The following is a 16,177-nucleotide window of genomic DNA, read 5'->3' on the forward strand; positions in this document are numbered from 1 at the left end:
CCCGGTGAGCCCTCTGCTCCCGCATCCCGGCAAACGGAGCACTGCAGGCTGGGGAGGGAAGAAGAAACCATTCTTCTCCCCCAAAAGCCATCCAACGTGACTCTGCATCCGACATCTGCGCCACGTCTGCCGCTGTCACAGGGTAGGAGCAGCTCCAGTGGCAGCAGATGCACTAACTCATTAATTTTCCTTTCAAGGAGAGGCTGTGTGTTGGATTCACCAGGAAAGAGGGAAACAAAAGGAGGCTGGAGGCGGACGGGAGGCAGGCAGGAATAAATGAGAGGCAGGATATATATACATTGAAAATAGTCTGTGTATCGGAATAAATGAGGTACAAATCTTGCAGGAAATAAGTCCTGGAAGAAAGACTTTGCGCCTATTTACAGAACAGGTTTGTCAGAACTCCGCCGTAACTGCGGGGGAGTTAAAAAGGGAACCTGCAAGGGCAGGGGGAGCATGACGCCTGGGGGGGAGTGTCGAGCTCAGCATCCCTCCATGTCATGAGACGGGGGCTTGGGTTTTAATCTTGCCCAGCTGTGCTCAGCTGTCGGACTGGGGTCCAGATCCAGACTAGGAGCACGCTCTGCTCAACAGTTTCCCTCCCTAAATCTATATGTGCATGCAAACACGTTGTTGGATGTTAAGTGTACATATGTAACACAGGTATATGTGTATGTGCATCTCACTGTTCTCCCAGTTGCCGAAGGGGTGGCTGCAGCCGAACTTGGGTGCTCTCAGCCGTGGTCACCAGAGCAGAGTGGGAGCCGAAGCCCTGCTGCTTGCCACGTGGGCCACGGTAAGTTGCTTGGTGGCTCCCAGTAAGGGCCGAGCAGCCTCGCCCTAGATGTTTGCTCATGAAATAATTTGGAAAGGTGAAGCTCGATAGCTATAGAAGGAAATGTGTAGGTAGTACCATGAGTAACCAGACTACGGCTCTAGCCCCGCCGTGCCAGCGCTGACCGGCATGATTTCCCATCAAACGAACGGGGAGGGCGCGGAGAGAACCCGCTCCAACTGCGAGCCCTGTGCAGCAGTTCAGTTTTGCTGATGCTTTGCTGCTTTTTCAATCCCAGCCCCGGAGCTGGCGGTCTCGCTGCCGCCGGACTGACCCGTAGGTATTTAAATGAGGCAAAGATTGTCATTTATTTATTTATTTTACTTTATGAAAGTGCGTCATTAATTAGGCGGACGCATGTCCTCAGAATTGGGCTGGTTAGATGAAAATTACGACCTTGGGAGGGTCTCCAAGGGCCGCAACGCGGGGCCCCCGCTTCCTCCTCCTCCTCCTCCGGGGTTACGCGGGGAGAGGAACCGAGCGCGACCCGGCTCCGGCCGCAGGGAGCACCCGGCCCGCGGGGCTCCGCCGCCGGGGAGGGACCTCAAAAACCGGTTTTTTTTTTTTTTTTTTTGGGGGGGGGGGGGGGCGGAGCGCTGCACCCCGGCAAAAAGGAGTTGCCATAGAAACGGGGGGGAAACCCGGCGGGGGGGGGGGGGGGCACCCGCGCCGCCGTCGCTTTAAGAGCGCAGAGGAGGGAGGTAAATTACGCAGCTGCAAGGCTCATCCCTCCCTCCCTGCCTCCATCCCTCCATCCATCCCTCCATCCCTCCCTCCATCCCTCCGCTCCCCGGCCGCCCCGCCGCACCCATGGAGGCCGGCGCAGGTGATGGAGACGGGGGAGGGCGCGGGGCGTGGGGGGGGGAGTGGGTGCGTGGGGGGGGGGATGTGGGGGGGACGCCCCGCACCGCCGCCGTTCACCCTCCGCTCTCTCCGTTCCCCGCCAGGTCGCTGAGCCCCCCCCCCGCCCCATCCCGGCCCCCCCCCCCCCACCCGGACATCGGCGGGGCTCCGCGCAGGTGAGCGGGGCATGGGGGGGGTGTGGGGGGGACCCCGCGGCCGCCGTGACTCATCCCTTTCTGGCTGCAGACTCGGGGGGGGGGGGGGGGGGGGGACACAGACCCGCAGCACGGGGCTGCCAGCGCTGCTCTGCATCGGGGGGGGTGGTGGTGGGGGGGGGGGTCCCCGGGGCAAAGGGTGCTTGGGGCGGGTCACGGATCGGGCCCACAGCACACCTGCATTGCATCTACCAGACCCCCCCCCCCCCCCGGCATGCACCGGACACACGTCACACCAGCCAGACCCTCAGCGCACGCACTGGACCTGCATTGCATGCACCGGACACCCCCCCCCCCCCCCCGGCATGCACCGGACCCATGTCACGCTCACCAGACCCGCATCTCACGTACCAGACCCGCATCGCCCCGCATTACACACACCGAACCTGCACCACAAGCACCGGACCCGTATCGCGTACACCGGACCCGCACGGCGCGCCTCGGGCGTACATCACGCTCGCTAGACCTGCAGTGCACTCGCCGGACCCTCCCTGCATGCACCAGGCCCGCATCACATGCACCAGACCCTCCCTGCATGCACCAGACCCACATCTGCTCTGTACGGCATCCAGACGTGTCTCCCGGCACCATGGGGCGTTGCAGGAGCCGGAGCCGCTCTGCAATTGAGATTTTATTATTTAATGGCTTAATGCTCCATCTCCGAAGGGATACAGAAAATACATGAGCTGATTGATGAGCCGGGTGTTCCTTTTCTCTCCTCCCCGCAAGGTCAGTGCTGCCTGGTTGTCGCACAGAAACCCGCTGCTGTGCGTTTGTTGTGCTTATAAAATACCGGCGCTCCCACCCTCCCTAGGCAATGGGTGCGTGGTGCCGTGACCTTGTGCAAGAAGGTGCAAATCCTGGTTTCCAGGGCTGCAGGGGTCCCCACTTGGGGGGGGGGGGGGTCAGGAGGGGGCAATGCCTGGGCTCACACCTCGGTAAGCGTCGCAGTGGGCTGAGACGGGAGATTCGGCGTGTTGTTAAAGTAGGCCATTCCAGCGGTGCGGAGACCCAGGGCTAATCTGCCGTGACCACCGTTTTTCCCAGCCCTCGTTCAAGGTGGATGGTGGTGAGGGGACACCCGCTTCCACCGCAGCAAGACCGCGCTGGGGTGCGGAGGGGAGGGGGTAGCTGTTGCGCTGGAAGGTGGATTTCTCTTCCATGTTTTTTGCCTGCGTATCCCAAAGGAGTGGGCTCTTCTTTCTGTTTACCGGTCCTCAGCTCGGCTCCCAGCAGAGCACCAGCACAGGGTGGGCGGTGGGGCGTAACCTCACGAGCATCCCCAACCTGCCAACCCTCCCGGCCTTGGGTAAAACCGTAGGGTCTGCATCCCGGGTATCCTGCTCCTACTCTCATGGCAACTGCTGCTGGTACAGCGTTTGTCACGGAGCTCTTTTCCCTTTTCCTCCAGAGGCCTCAGGAAGAGATCAGCCTGTTCCCTCTGGTCAGGCACCTTATTTTTAGCTAATGAGGGCCAGGAATTGCCACCTCCCCATTTGGCACTGCAGCCAGGTCAGCTGGAAAAGTGATGAGCTGCATAACCTGATCTTTTCGAATGGTCTCTATTTTCCTGTAATCTCTGGGTGTCAACTCAGCATTTTGTAACAAACAAGAGAATAAAAGGAGTTGCTCCTGTGTTTCATTATGTGATACAACAACTCTTAGCAAAATTGATTTTTCTGGCGGTGTTGCATAAACACCCTGTGCATTTTGTCCCTGCTCTTGCCCTGAGCGCTCTGCTCTGGCGTGAATTGGAGCATCTCCCTCTGTCCAGGACCCAGGTGAAGCTCTGTCTGCTTTGGGATGAGCTCGTCTCTGCTGGAGCTGGGAGCAGAGTTTCCCAGCCCCTGGAGGTATTGCCGCTCCCTTGGAAACTCCCAAGCAGGAGCAAAACAGCCCCTGTCTCCCAAAAAATCCCCCGTGGCAGAAGCAGGAGTGCAGACATGGTCACCACTGTGCCCCAGGCAGCCGGTGTTGAGCCAGGCAGCTGGGATGGTGCCCGTGGTGCCCACCACGCTGACCCCCTCCTTTGCCGGACTTGTGCTGGTCTCAGCCCCGGCTGCCAGATCCTGCTCCTTCCCACCACCACCCAGCTGCATCCCAGTCGCTTTTCAAACACAAACTGATCCTGGCATTGCCTCTGTTTTGGGGATGCAGCACTCTGTCCCAAATCAGGTGGTTGGTTTTTTCACCATGTTCAGCACTCTGCTTATTTTTAGTGTGAAGGAAAAGCAAAGCCTGTGTTGGAAAGGCAGGGAGGTCTCCTCGGGAGACCTTTCTGTTCCACAGAAAAATGGAAGCTGTGATTTTCCTCCCCCTGTTGCTCTCTGCTTTTAATCTTGTTGTACTGGAAGACTGAAAATATGGGGAGGGACCCATAAGGAAGGCACCCGCCTTCGTGTGCCAGGCACGGTTCTTCTCCCAAGGTTTCTGCAGAATTGGTAAAGCTGCTCTTAGATGCTTGGGCTTGGTGCCACCATCGCAAAACGCTCCTAATGCAGGATGCATCAAGGAAAACAAGGGAATCCGGCAGCGGGCAGGGTGATGGGAACCCCGACAAAAGAAGCAGTGAGCGAGAAATCTGGCGAAATGCAGCGGCTGCTGGGCCCGGGCGGCTGCGTGCCGAGGGCTGGGGCTGGGGCTGCCAAACAGGCCCGCCTGCTCTTGCACCTTCTCTGTGTGTTCCCCGTGGGGACGGGACGAGCCGGTGGGGCAGCTCAGGCCAGCGCAGCAGCCAGTTCCTCGTGAACCCTGCAGAAGTTGAGCAAAGAGAGATGCCTCGGAAGTGAGAGCCTGCAGTGGCAAAACCCCTGGAGGAATGGACTGAGGAATCATCGGAGGCTTCACCGAGCCGATGGTGAGGGTCTCTCCAGGGGTCCCGTGCCCCCGTTTCCCATGCAGGAAGCTTCTAGGAGGAGCAATACCTGCCGAGCCCTGTCTGTCCGTCGCTGGCACGGCCAGGGGATCCAGCACGGAGTGGGGAAGAGGCGGCATTCAAGCCGAAGAGGCATCTCTGCGGGGCGGCAATCCCCAAATGATGGCTGAGCCACAATTCTTGGGGAAATCCTCCCCTGAGATGCCGGGCTGAGCCTCAGGGTGCTCTGCTGGCACCCTGTCACCCCTCTGCCACCCGTCTGGCTTTGCATCGCCATCGCGGTGCGGTCTGTGGGTCAGCAGTGCCCCAGATCCCCTCTGCGGCCGGCAGGAGCTGGGAACCCACCGAAGGATGCGGCTCAGGAGCACCCGGAGCCCCGTGGTGTCAGCCACCCCAGGACAGTGGCAGCGTGGGGGGCTCTTGGCCCCGGGGGACATGCAGAGGTGGGGAACCGGCTGAGCAACCTGTGCCGGCAGGGACGGGGCACGTGCCGTGCCTGGGGGTGCCGGACACCATTACCGGTGCAGCGGGGATCAGCGGCTGCCTGAACCCTGCCTGGGGCTGAGCCCTGCCTGGGGCTGAGCACTGCTGACCGCAGCAGGCACGGAAAGTGCTCGGAGCGGTTACGGCACAATGTGCCGGTGAGGGGGGTCACCCACTCCTGGGGGCGAGAGGCTCTTGTGCCCGGCTGTCCTCCATCCCACCCCGCGTGTGGTGTCAGCTTTTCGTGCTGTAACTCCAGCTGTTTCCTTAACAAGGACCATTGCTTTTATTTAGCGTGAATTCCCCAGGCTAATTCTGTTGCACAGAATAAGCACTATTTTGTGCTGTTGTTTTTAAAAGAGCTGCCTTTCTGTTGCACTATGAGCCGGGCAATTGGCAGGGAGTTTTGCTGTCGGTGGCTCTAGGAGAAAGCGTTAGACATTGCGAAGGGCAGCGTTCCTCCTGCCCATCCCCTGAGCTGTGTTTTGGGGTGGTTTGCAAGATGCTGAAACACAAAATAGGTAGTTTGCAGCATGAGCTCTGGACCTGGTGTAAGTTGGACCGTCAGACCCTGGCCCGTACCAGCATCCCCAAGGAACGAGAGCGGCCACAGAGGTGCTGTGCTGAGCAGGGTCCTGCCGGTGCCCGCGGCACGGGGACAAGCCGGCACTCCCCAAATCGCCCTAACCTCGCCCCAGCGTCCGTGCGCTGGCGGTGGCTGTTAAAATCTCTGTGTAATTGCAAGCCCGGGCTGCACTATGGAGCTGGGACTGCGTGTCCCAGCAGGGTAATGGTGCGGAGATGAACTTTTTGGCCGCGGGGATCAGCATTTGCAGTCTGTGTGGCTGGGCTCGGCGCCCGTTTCTGATGCCAGGTTATTGCTGCTCAGGGTCTCTCCGGGGCCTGTGCTGCAGACACGTCCTCTCTTCTGGGGCACAAGCTGTTTTTGTCAGCTCTGTAAGGATCAACCCACAAGCAAAGGATTCTACCACATTTAATCTGTGTCCTGCAAGACGTTCCCCAAGTTCATCATTCTGCAAAGACGAAAATAAGGTGGAGGAAATCTGTTCCCTGCGCTGGCTCTCAGCTGGACATCTCAGCCGGCACGTGAGACCTGGCTTTCTCTCATCAACCCTTTGCATGACTTGGGATTTGCAGACCCAGAGTCACTGGCAGTGGCACGTTGTCCTCCAGCCCCCCCAAATTTCCTCTCCTGCTGCCGAGGCTCCCGATATTCATTTTTGGGGGTTTGTCCCTGTGCAGAGCGGGAGCTGCCTTTCCCACGCAGGGCTGGCCATGCGCAGCTCTGCTGGCCCCGTCCCCGATGCTTCTGACATGGAGGGACGAGCCTGCCTGCCCTCTGCCCTGGCTTGGGTTGCTTTATACCCCCATGTTTTTATGGGATTTCTTCTTTTCTGCTTGCCCTTGCAGCTTTGCTCTGACTCCTGCCACAAGCCCCATCTATTAGATGGATTTTAGATTTTAGTGACCTTCTCTTGGTTACTCCCCTGTGTTTCCTGGCCCTCGTGGCTGCCATCATCTTCCTTGCTGGAGAGCATGCAGCACGCTCAGGGACACAGTTATTCATCTTTTAATGCTTTTCATTTCCTCTCAGTATGTTTTTCCCAATGCCTAATCAATGAGCAGCCGCAGCAGCGAGACGGAGCCCCCAGAAGTGCCAGGCGTTGCGGGGAGGTGGGGTCCGGGCTGACATGGGTCCCACCGGAGAGCAGGGGCAGCCCCTCTGCGGGATTGGACCCCTCTGCAAATCACTGGAAAAGCGGAGGTCTTCACTGCTTCTCCCTTTCTTGCATTTCAAATGTGATAAGATAATCTTGGATTTTCTGACGCTTTCATGGCAAGGCTCTCTTTGCACTAGAGCTGCTCATCCTGCTCCATGCCGTAGTGGTAATTCTGAGTGCAGACAAGTAATTCCCTCTGCCTTTAGAGGCAAAGTAGCCACGTACCAGGTGAAAAAGTGTGTTTTCAGCTTTGGTGCTAAGTCTGCCCAACCTGCCTGTCCTTGGCAGCCTGTTGGCACGGTGAGGCTTTTGGGGAGACTGAAATGGCCTGTTGATTCTGTGGGAATAAAGACACTGACAATTTATTACCAGTGATTAAATTCAAGCCTGCTGGTTCAAGCCGCCCTGGGGCAGCTTGGTGAGGCAGAGCCGATACCCGGCTGGGAGAGGATGCGCAGCCCATCATGTCTGTGAGACGGGGACCTGGGGAGGGTGCAGGATAGTGGTCCCCCCTCCACGGGATTTCGGTGCCCACTGGCAGACCTCGGCCAGGCTCCCTGTGGCAGCAGCTCGGGGCTGCTCTGAGTTTCTCACCCCCTAAACCTGCCGGGTGCACCGCGAGAGGCATCGAGCCTCGGCGTGGGTGCCAGGCGAGTCTGCAGCAGTGGGAGGAGGAGGAGGAGGAACTGAGCTCACCAGGCGTGAGGCCGAATCCAGGCTTCCCCACAGAGCCGTTCCCGGCTGCGGGTGCTGGGGCAGGAGCCTGGGGTGCAGCGTGGGGTGCTGGCAGGAGCGGTACCAGCCCGCGTGCTGGACACAGGCGTGCCATCTGCGGTGCTGGCACTTGCCTGGTGCTGCATGTTAATGGAGCGGAGAGGGAGCCCTGAGCAGAGCGGTTTGGCGTGCGGGTAACTGCTGTCAACGGGCAAGAGCGGGAGGCGGTGGCGATGCCGGGTACCGCTGGGCTGTGTCCGGCCAGGACACGGAGCTTGGGGCTGCGAGAGGGCGAGGAGTTAAGCCCCCGATGCCGCAAATCTCCCCAAAAGCCCTGCCCGAGAGCTGCTGGGGGGGTCACCCTGCAGCATGGAAAGGGAGGGACAGGGCTGACCCCGCTGCCCAGCTCTGCGGGGCCCTGCAGCCGGCACCTGGGCTGTGCCGCAGCCCCGCATGGTGCTGCCGGAGGATGCTCACGCCGGCATCTGGGCCACGCTCGGCTCTCCCGCTGGATGCTGATTCACGCTGCTGCATTAGCAAAGCCCGCAGCCATGCACGCTGTTGACTCGGGAGCAGTTATCTGGCAGGGCAGAGCATTGCCTCCCCCTGCCCAGGTCCTTCCCAGCGTGTCCATCCCAGAGGGAAGCAGTAGGACCCCCAAATCCTGGTCACCGTGTCCTGGGGGTGCTAGCACCCCTCCCTCCACAGCTCTGGGCTCTTTGGTGCCGTGGTTTGGGGATCAGGGAGCGGCGTATCCTGGGCAGAGGAGAAGCCTAGGCTGGCTGTTGTGGGCTTTGAGTATTAGGCAAGAGGTAGCCTGGAAAAAACAGCCCCGGGGTGGCAAATGCAAAAGGCTGCATCGGGGTGAGCTGGCTGTGCTCCCTCCTCCTCTCCTGCCTCCCTGTCTCGTCCCGCTCCTCGCGCTCCCCTGGACCGTGGCCGAGCAGCACTTGGCATTTGCAGTCGCCCATCGATTATCAGCTGGCCGATCCCATCGCTCGCGTTGCTCTGGGCTGGAGCTGCCAAAACCTGGGACAAATACCCGCATTGTGAATGGGCTTGGGGATAGCAGGGGAGCCCACACGGTGCCCCCGGCCTGGCTGTCGCCGGCAGCCCGTGAGGATGGTGGGGCATCGCAGCGGTCCCATGGGATGCTCGGCGGGATGGACACGCTGAGTGGATGCTTTCCGTATCTCTGCTCCACTGCAGCAGTTCACATCCCTGCGTGTGCCCGAGGTGCTGCCTCCTTGAGCAGCTCCCGATGATTGCTACGAGCCTCTGGATCTGGCCTATTTATTTACAGGAAAATGGGCTCTGTGTTTCTCAAGGGATTAGCTGTTGCTGCCGCCTCATGCAGGGATCTGCACTTCCTTACCTGATTTCACTGGTGAACGGGTGATTCTGACTTAATTAAGAAAAAGCAGGTGGCCAGCCCGCTGTGGGGACAGCCGACTGCCTGGGCAGAAACTCGGTGAGGGTCCAGGGCTGGGTGTCAGAGCCCTTGTCCCATCTCTGCCCCGAGTAATGCCACCACCGCAGGCACCCTGTGTCCCTGGAGCAGACCTCCCTTCCCCGGCAGGGACGGGGACCTGGGGTCAGGGGAAAGCTTGTCCCGTGTCTGGAGACTGGTGGGAAAGGGGCTTTAGACCACGGGCAGGTACTTGCTATGCTTCTGGTTTGCCTTATAAATTAAGAAAGCCCTCGCCCTGCGCCCGCAGCGCACCCCGCCTGGGCAGGACCCTGGGCATGCAGCATCCCGGCGTTCCTGGGCTGTGGGAAGCAGGCAAGGAGCACAGCCCAGATGTGCAGGGGATGCAGTCCACATCTGTCCCTGTACAGGTGGCCCTGGGGACTAAACTGGTGCCCTGGTGCAGGGGCTCACCCCTGTGCCGGCACTTTGCATCGTTCCCATCCCACTGGGGCCATTTCCCTGCCTTCACCTCCTCTCTCTGTTGCGTTTAACCCGCAGTTCCCCGGCGCCCAGGACCCGCGGCACTGCAGCGATGTCTCTGCCGGGGAGCAGACGCTCGTCCACGGGATCGCGCAGGTGAATATGCTTCGGCCTCTGGCCCCTGGGACCCGGCACCGGCGGCTGCCCGGCACTTGTCCTGGCTGGCAGCGGGGAGGGAACGATCCCCACCTACACCACGAGCTGCCACTTTGCAGCACGAACCCCCAGCCCGGCTTTCGGGGGTTGCATGTTGCTGCCCGCCGCATAGCACTTTCCCGTCTGTGCATGCAGCCCCCCCGAGTGCTGCACCCCCCGTCCCTCTCTGTCCGTCTCTGCCACAGCCGGGACCGACCCCTCTGTCCATCCAGGCAAAGGCAGGCAGTGGCGGAGGGCCCCAGCGCCAGCCAGTGGCACAGGGGCACTGGGGTTGGGGTGGCGAAGCTGAGAGGTGTGTTAGCCCTTGAAAAGCCTCTCCTTGAGCTGCAGTGATAAAGAGCGAGGGAAAAAAGAGAGAAAAAAAAGCATTTATTCCCCTCCAAATGTCTCCATGACCTGGGCTGCCGTTATTTAGGTACCGGCTGCCACCAGCAGCATGGGCAGCGAGAAAAGGCAGATCTGCCCACATGTAGGGCTGACCTGGCAGCAGGCAGCGGAGTGGCTCAAGCTCTGCCAGAGCCACGGTCCCCGGGGGCTCCCAAGGGGCTCCTGGTCCTCGGGGTGCAGGGATGCCATGCCGCCATCCAGGGAATGCCATGCTGGGAGGATGGGGGGAGTGGGTGGGCAGCCCCCCCCCCCCCCCCCAGCCCTGCCTTTGTGCCCGTCGCCGTGTCCGTGCCATTTTGATCCCTGCTGTTTGTTTTGTCCTTTTGTCTTGTGTGTTCTCGGTGTGGTGGTTGGCAGTCGCGGGGTTTATGGACGGAGTGGCTTTGCCTCCTTCTTTAAGTCTTCAGCGCCCTCAGCCACTCGGCCTGAGACACAGCCTCTTCTCCCTGCCTCCAGGCGCCCCTCGCCCCCCGGGAGGGACACCTACGGCACCTCCTCGCTGAGCAGCAGCAGCAATTCTGGCTCCTGCAAGGGCAGCGACAGCAGCCCCACCCCAAGGTAACCCATCACCCGTGGCCCCAGGGCGGCTGCCGGGTGCCCCCCCCCACCGGGCAGAAGGGAGCAGCACCCGTGCTGCTGGTGCCGGTGCCCGGCGGGGACAGGAGCGCAGGGGCCGGTGGAGCGAGGCTGTGTGCTTGACGGCTGGGGAAGCCGGAGCCAGCGGAGCCGCTGGCGTTGTCTCTCAAAGATTCCCCCCACCATCCTCCTCCAAACCTCTCCGCCGCCGTTGTCGTGTCTTCTCCCTCCCTGTCCCCCCCGCCTGCCAGCCCGGCACCCCGTCCCCTTCCCTTTGTCCTGCCGTGGCTGTGGCTTGCACGCTGCACGCGTCCTTCCCGCCGCTCCTGCACCCCGAGGAGCACCCCGGGTCCTTCAGGACCAAAGGCATGGCGGACAAGAGCTTTGTTTCCATCCCCTCGTGCTGCCCGGCGAAGGTCCGGCGAGAGCCGGCGGTAGCCTGGCTTCTCAGCGGGGAGCACCCGGTGCGCTTGGGGCATAAATAGCCGGGCACCGAGCTGCGGGACGGGCACCGACCGCAGCCCTGCAGGCACAGCAGCCTGTGCCAGCGTTTTGGGCTGCTGGTGCGCTGCTCCAGGGAGCGAGACTCATCCCCAGGCTGGGCTGCTCCCACCCGTCCCCAACCACCTTCCACCTCCCAGAGGTGGCATCAAATCCGGGAGGACCGGAGGGGCCCGAGGGTAACCTGGTGATCAGAGCCCGTGCACGCCGCAGCAGGGAGCGGTGGCCGTCCTGCTGCCACGGGGCGTTGCAAGGCCACGGTCCTGCCTGGCTGCTCCTAATGCGATGCTTATGTCTCTGCCCGAAGGCTGCTGGGCTGCCTGCTGCCACGCACGGGGGATTTTGGGCTGCCCTGCTGCCATGCACAGAGAGTACCCGCCACCCTGCTGCGATGGATGGGGGGTTTTGGGCCACCGTGCTGCGATGCAGGAGGGTCTCGTGCTGCGTGCCTCCCAGCCCAGACACGCAGCCCTGTCCCTGGCCAGCCCCTGCTCTCCACGCTGCCCTGGGCTTTGGGCCAGAGACATCACCTCATCCGCCCCGGTGGCGGCGTGAGGAGGGTCCGGACATGCTGCTGGTCCGGCCCGGAGCAAATGCCGGATGCCCCGGCTTGCTCTCCATGGGCATGACAGCTGCCAGCTCCAAGACCTGCTCCATCCCAAACCCTCCCATTACCCATCTTCCGTCTCCATCTCTTCTGGGGTTGATCCCACCCTGGGGTCTCCATCTGCATCTGTCATTCCCTGGAAAGCTCGCTCTGGGCACACGGAGACCTCGGCACCCGCCCGCTCCTGGCTCTGCTCATGCACCCGCCGCCCCGGCGAAGCCCACAGCTCTGCAGAGGGCTCAGCACCAGCGGGGTCGGGAGCTGTGCCCACCCTCCCGCCGTTGGCACAGCACCCTGAGACACCCACCCTGCCTCTCCCGCCCGCAGGGCTCCTTTGGGATGCGTGACAGGGCTGCACCCCCCTGCACCCCAAGAGCAAGCATCTCCCTTGGGGCCCCTCCACTGAGCCCGTGCCGGCGCCGGCACCGGCGGGTGGGTGACGTCTGTGTCCCCGCAGGCGCTCGGCCAAGTACAACCTCTGCAGCGACAACCATGGGATAAAGCCGCCGACGCCAGAACAGTACCTGACGCCCCTGCAGCAGAAGGAGGTCTGCATCAGGCACCTGAAAGCTCGCCTGAAGGACACGCAGGAGCGGCTGCAGGACAGGTGAGCACGGGAGAAGCGGGCACAGACCCCCCCCGGCACAGGAGTTGCCGGGAAGGGTCCCGGCACCAGCCGTCACCACCCGCAGCAGCAGGTCCTGTATGGGACTGGTCCTTCTGGGGTCTCTCGGTTCCCAGCCCTGCATCTTGTCCTTGGGCTCATGCCCAGGCACCGGGTTCACAGCTTTGCAGCGGCATTGCAGGCATGTGGGCATCTGGCATTGCTGCCCGTCCAACCAGGGAGCCGCCGATTCGGGGACCGCGGAGCCCGTACATCCCACCTGCGGTGGCTGCGCTCTCCCCTGCGCCCCCGGTTTAAGCCTCTGCCACGCTTTTTCTGAATTTCAGCGTCAGAGGGTGGCTAATCCCCATCTGCTCCTCTCGGGCTTAGGCACGTCCTCGCCGGCGTGCCAGCTGCCACGCGCCCACCCGGGGCACCTGCCCGTCCCCACGCAGCCCTCGGGAGCCCTGGGCTCTGTATCGTCCTCCGGGAGAGCATCGCTCCCGAGGGTCCCCGAGCATCACTCCCGAGGGTCCCCGAGCATCACGCCCGAGGGTCCCTGAGCCACCGGATCCATCCCTGGGTCCCAGCCGCGAGTGTTAGTGGGTGATCTGGCTCCAACTCCGTGCCGGGCACGTGAGGACGGGGCTGGTCCCGCAGCCCCCTCAGCGCCGCGTCTCTCGCAGGGACGCCGAGATCGAGGACCTGAAGACGCAGCTGTCGCGGATGCAGGAGGACTGGATCGAGGAGGAGTGCCATCGCGTGGAGGCCCAGCTGGCGCTGAAGGAAGCCCGCAAGGAGATCAAGCAGCTGAAGCAGGTCATCGACACGGTGAAGAACAACCTGCTGGAGAAGGACAAGGGGCTCCAGAAGTATTTCGTGGACATCAACATCCAGAACAAGAAGCTGGAGACGCTGCTGCATAGCATGGAGGTGGCGCAGAACGGGGCGCTGAAGGAGGAGGGGGCCGGCGAGTCGGCCGGGGGGTCCCCGGCCCGATCCCTCACCCGCAGCTCCACCTACACCAAGCTGAGCGACCAGGGGGCCGGGGACCGCAACGTGGGGGGCTCGCAGACCATCTCGCTGGACGAGGGGGCCGACAGCGGCTTCGCGGGGGCGGAGGATGCTCCCGGCCACACGGACCCGCTGGAGGTGGGGGGCGAGCCCGGCGGCCGCCTGCCCCCCAGTTCCACCTACGAGAAGCTGCTGGGGCTGCGGGGCGGCGTGGAGGCCGGGGTGCAGGCCAGCTGCATGCAGGAGCGGGCCATCCAGACGGACTTCGTGCCCTGCCAGCCCGACCTGGACACCATCCTGGAGAAGGTGATGAAGTCCCAGGCTTGCAGCTTAGGCAGCCCCACCTCAGCCTGGGTCTCCGAAATGGAAGACGTGATGCCCGGCCCCGAGCTCTCCAACCCCGCCGGGACCACGGACCTGCCGGCGACCGAGCCCGCCGCCGCCGCCGCGGCGGGTGCCGGGGCCGAGGGGGGTACCCCCTGCAACCCGGCGGTGCGGCAGCCCCCCGGCGCCAGCCCCTCCGTGGCCATCGCCTGCTCGACGGAGGAGGAGACGACGGAGGTGACCGGCTGCGAGGCCGCCCCTTCCAAGAGCTACTGGAGCCGCCATTTCATCGTGGATCTGCTGGCGGTGGTGGTGCCGGCGGTGCCCACGGTGGCCTGGCTGTGCCGCTCGCAGCGCCGGCAGGGCCAGCCCATCTACAACATCAGCTCGCTGCTGCGGGGCTGCTGCACCGTGGCCCTCCACTCCATCCGCAGGATGGGCTGTCGCCCAGTCGCCAGCCCCGGGGGCGGCGCCCAGCCCTGACCCCCCCCGCCCCGCACCCCGACACCCCCCGCCCGCCCCCACGGACCCGACCGCTGATTGTAAAGCCCCCCCGCCATGTCCCCGCTCTCCTGGGGTCCTTCGTTGGATCTGGCTCGTTATGCAGCCCTGGGGGGGGGGTGGGAAAGGGCTGGGGGGGGGGGTCTGTGGGTGCATCGGGGTGTGCTGCCCCCCCCCCCCCCCCCAGCTCCTTTGTCCTGGAGGAGGGAAAGGACCGTTGCTGGAAGAGAGGTGCCAAGCGGCGATGTGGGATGTGGCACCGAGCATCGTGCTGCAGCCCCCTGCCCGATGGACGCCGCGGTGCCTCCAGCTGCAGGGGGGGGCTACGGGGCTGCACCCCACCGGGTGGGCTCTCCCTTCATTGCACTCGCTTTCCAGTTGTCCTTGCTCTGTCCCGCAGCCAGCCCTGCCACGGATGGGCAATGGCAAGGAGCCGCACAACAGCAGAGAGAGCCGGGGGGGGGGGGGCCACAGCGGAGACACCCCCCCCCCCCCCCCCAGGTGCATTTCATGCTGCGGGTACGGGTTGCACCGCAACAGCAAAGTCTGGCTGCGGGCAGGAGGATGGCAGGAACCCGCCTGGACACAGGGACCAGTTCTGGACTGGTTCGGGAGGCAGTGGGAGCCCGTGGGGCACCTTCGCCCCGGCCTGCTGACCCGCTTCGGTGTCCGTCCTCCTCCCTCCGGCGGGACGGTGCCCCGGCCGGGCTCTCTTCAAGCCGCCCATTGCTTGGGAGATGCCTCTCCGCACTGGGATGGAACCGGACCGCGGCTCCGGCGCTGCCGAGCGAGGCCGAGCAGCCCCGGGGGAAGCTTCGGTCCCTCCCTCCCTTTGCTTTGCACTATATTCACTTTTTTTTTTTTTAGTACAGACTGAAGCCCGGTTGTTGGGGGGACCAAGGTGGCGGTGAGCTGAGTTGGGGGAAACCCCCAGCCCTGGCTCTGGCCGCCACAGAGCGGAACCGGGGGCTCTTGTGGTTTTGGCAGAGGTGATGCTGGCGATGCCAGTGATCCCATCCTGTGCCGGACCTTGGGGATGCCTTTGCTGGGAGGCACCGAGGGGGTGCAGGCAGGGCTGTGCAGGCAGAGCCGAGCATCTTTGCCTGCCCTGGCACCCCAGCCGAATCCCTGCTTTGCTGGTGGCCTCCGGAAAAGAAGAAGAAGAAAAAAAAAAAAACAAAAAGCCTTTTTTTTTTTTTTGAAAAGCAAAGACAGCAAGGATTGCTCAGCGGGGGCTGGCGAGACGCGAGACTTGGGGCTCCCCCGGGCGCGCGGCGCTCCCACCCCCACGAATGTCTGTGGCTTCTTCGTGACTTGAATTAACCGTGTTTCCCCATCCCACCCCGCTCCACCACCCATGGGTGCCACCGGCCGGGTGCCCTGGGAGCCAGCGATGCTCCACATGCCGGCATCCACCGGTCCCCGTAGGGGCTCACACCGCGTCCCACACGCCCCGCGCTTCCCCAAATCCCCCATCCGGCGGCTGGGACGCGGGGCACCAGCTCTGCCCGCGCTGGGGGCGGCGGAGGCGGCGGCAGCCGCTGGCACAGCACGGGGTGCCGGGTGAAGTATTGGGGGAGAAACGGTGGCAAGACAGCCGGGGCGGCCGATGTAAGCGGAGCTAGGATATACGCCTCTTGTGCAATGTATTTGTGGATCTGTGTACACGTCTGTTAGACTATCCAAAGCTTTGCCAAGAAATAAATGTAACGATTATATTTGAAAGACAAATCTATACAATATATTTTTTAAATACAGAACTGAAAAAGCTGTAACCCCCCTTTTCTTGTTTCCCCTGTCCTGTACTCGCTGTCTGTGGTGGATGTAATAAACGTCGCTGGGTCTGTGT

At 62.6% G+C, this 16,177-nt stretch overlaps 1 protein-coding gene across 11 annotated transcripts; it reads left to right on the forward strand.

The window, feature by feature from the left end:
* Positions 1-1,409: 1,409 nt before the first annotated feature.
* SNPH (syntaphilin) lies at positions 1,410-16,176 on the forward strand. 11 transcript variants are annotated; one of them, XM_041122766.1, is made up of 7 exons: positions 1,410-1,661; positions 1,783-1,854; positions 2,248-2,622; positions 9,677-9,754; positions 10,559-10,759; positions 12,343-12,492; positions 13,176-16,176. In XM_041122766.1, exons 4-7 carry the CDS (start codon positions 9,711-9,713, stop codon positions 14,308-14,310), a joined length of 1,530 nt encoding a protein of 509 aa, XP_040978700.1. In that variant the 5' UTR covers positions 1,410-1,661; positions 1,783-1,854; positions 2,248-2,622; positions 9,677-9,710; the 3' UTR covers positions 14,311-16,176. The 11 variants fall into 11 exon arrangements, with proteins under 11 accessions (XP_040978700.1, XP_029864583.1, XP_029864580.1 ...); XM_030008723.2 differs by having other exon boundaries at positions 2,560-2,622; XM_041122767.1 differs by having other exon boundaries at positions 1,415-1,661; positions 10,658-10,759.
* Position 16,177: the final 1 nt, after the last annotated feature.

The sequence above is a fragment of the Aquila chrysaetos genome, chromosome 3 (genome assembly GCF_900496995.4).
Source record: "Aquila chrysaetos chrysaetos chromosome 3, bAquChr1.4, whole genome shotgun sequence".
Lineage (NCBI taxonomy): Eukaryota > Metazoa > Chordata > Aves > Accipitriformes > Accipitridae > Aquila > Aquila chrysaetos.

Excerpts from the sequence above, each read along its gene's own strand:
- SNPH (XM_030008719.2), top strand. The coding sequence starts at position 7,852 with ATGTTAATGGAGCGGAGAGGGAGCCCTGAGCAGAGCGGTTTGGCGTGC. Across the intron at positions 9,755-10,558 it reads TCGTCCACGGGATCGCGCAG|TCGCGGGGTTTATGGACGGA; the intron begins GTGAATATGCTT and ends GGTGGTTGGCAG. Across the intron at positions 12,493-13,175 it reads CAGGAGCGGCTGCAGGACAG|GGACGCCGAGATCGAGGACC; the intron begins GTGAGCACGGGA and ends CGTCTCTCGCAG.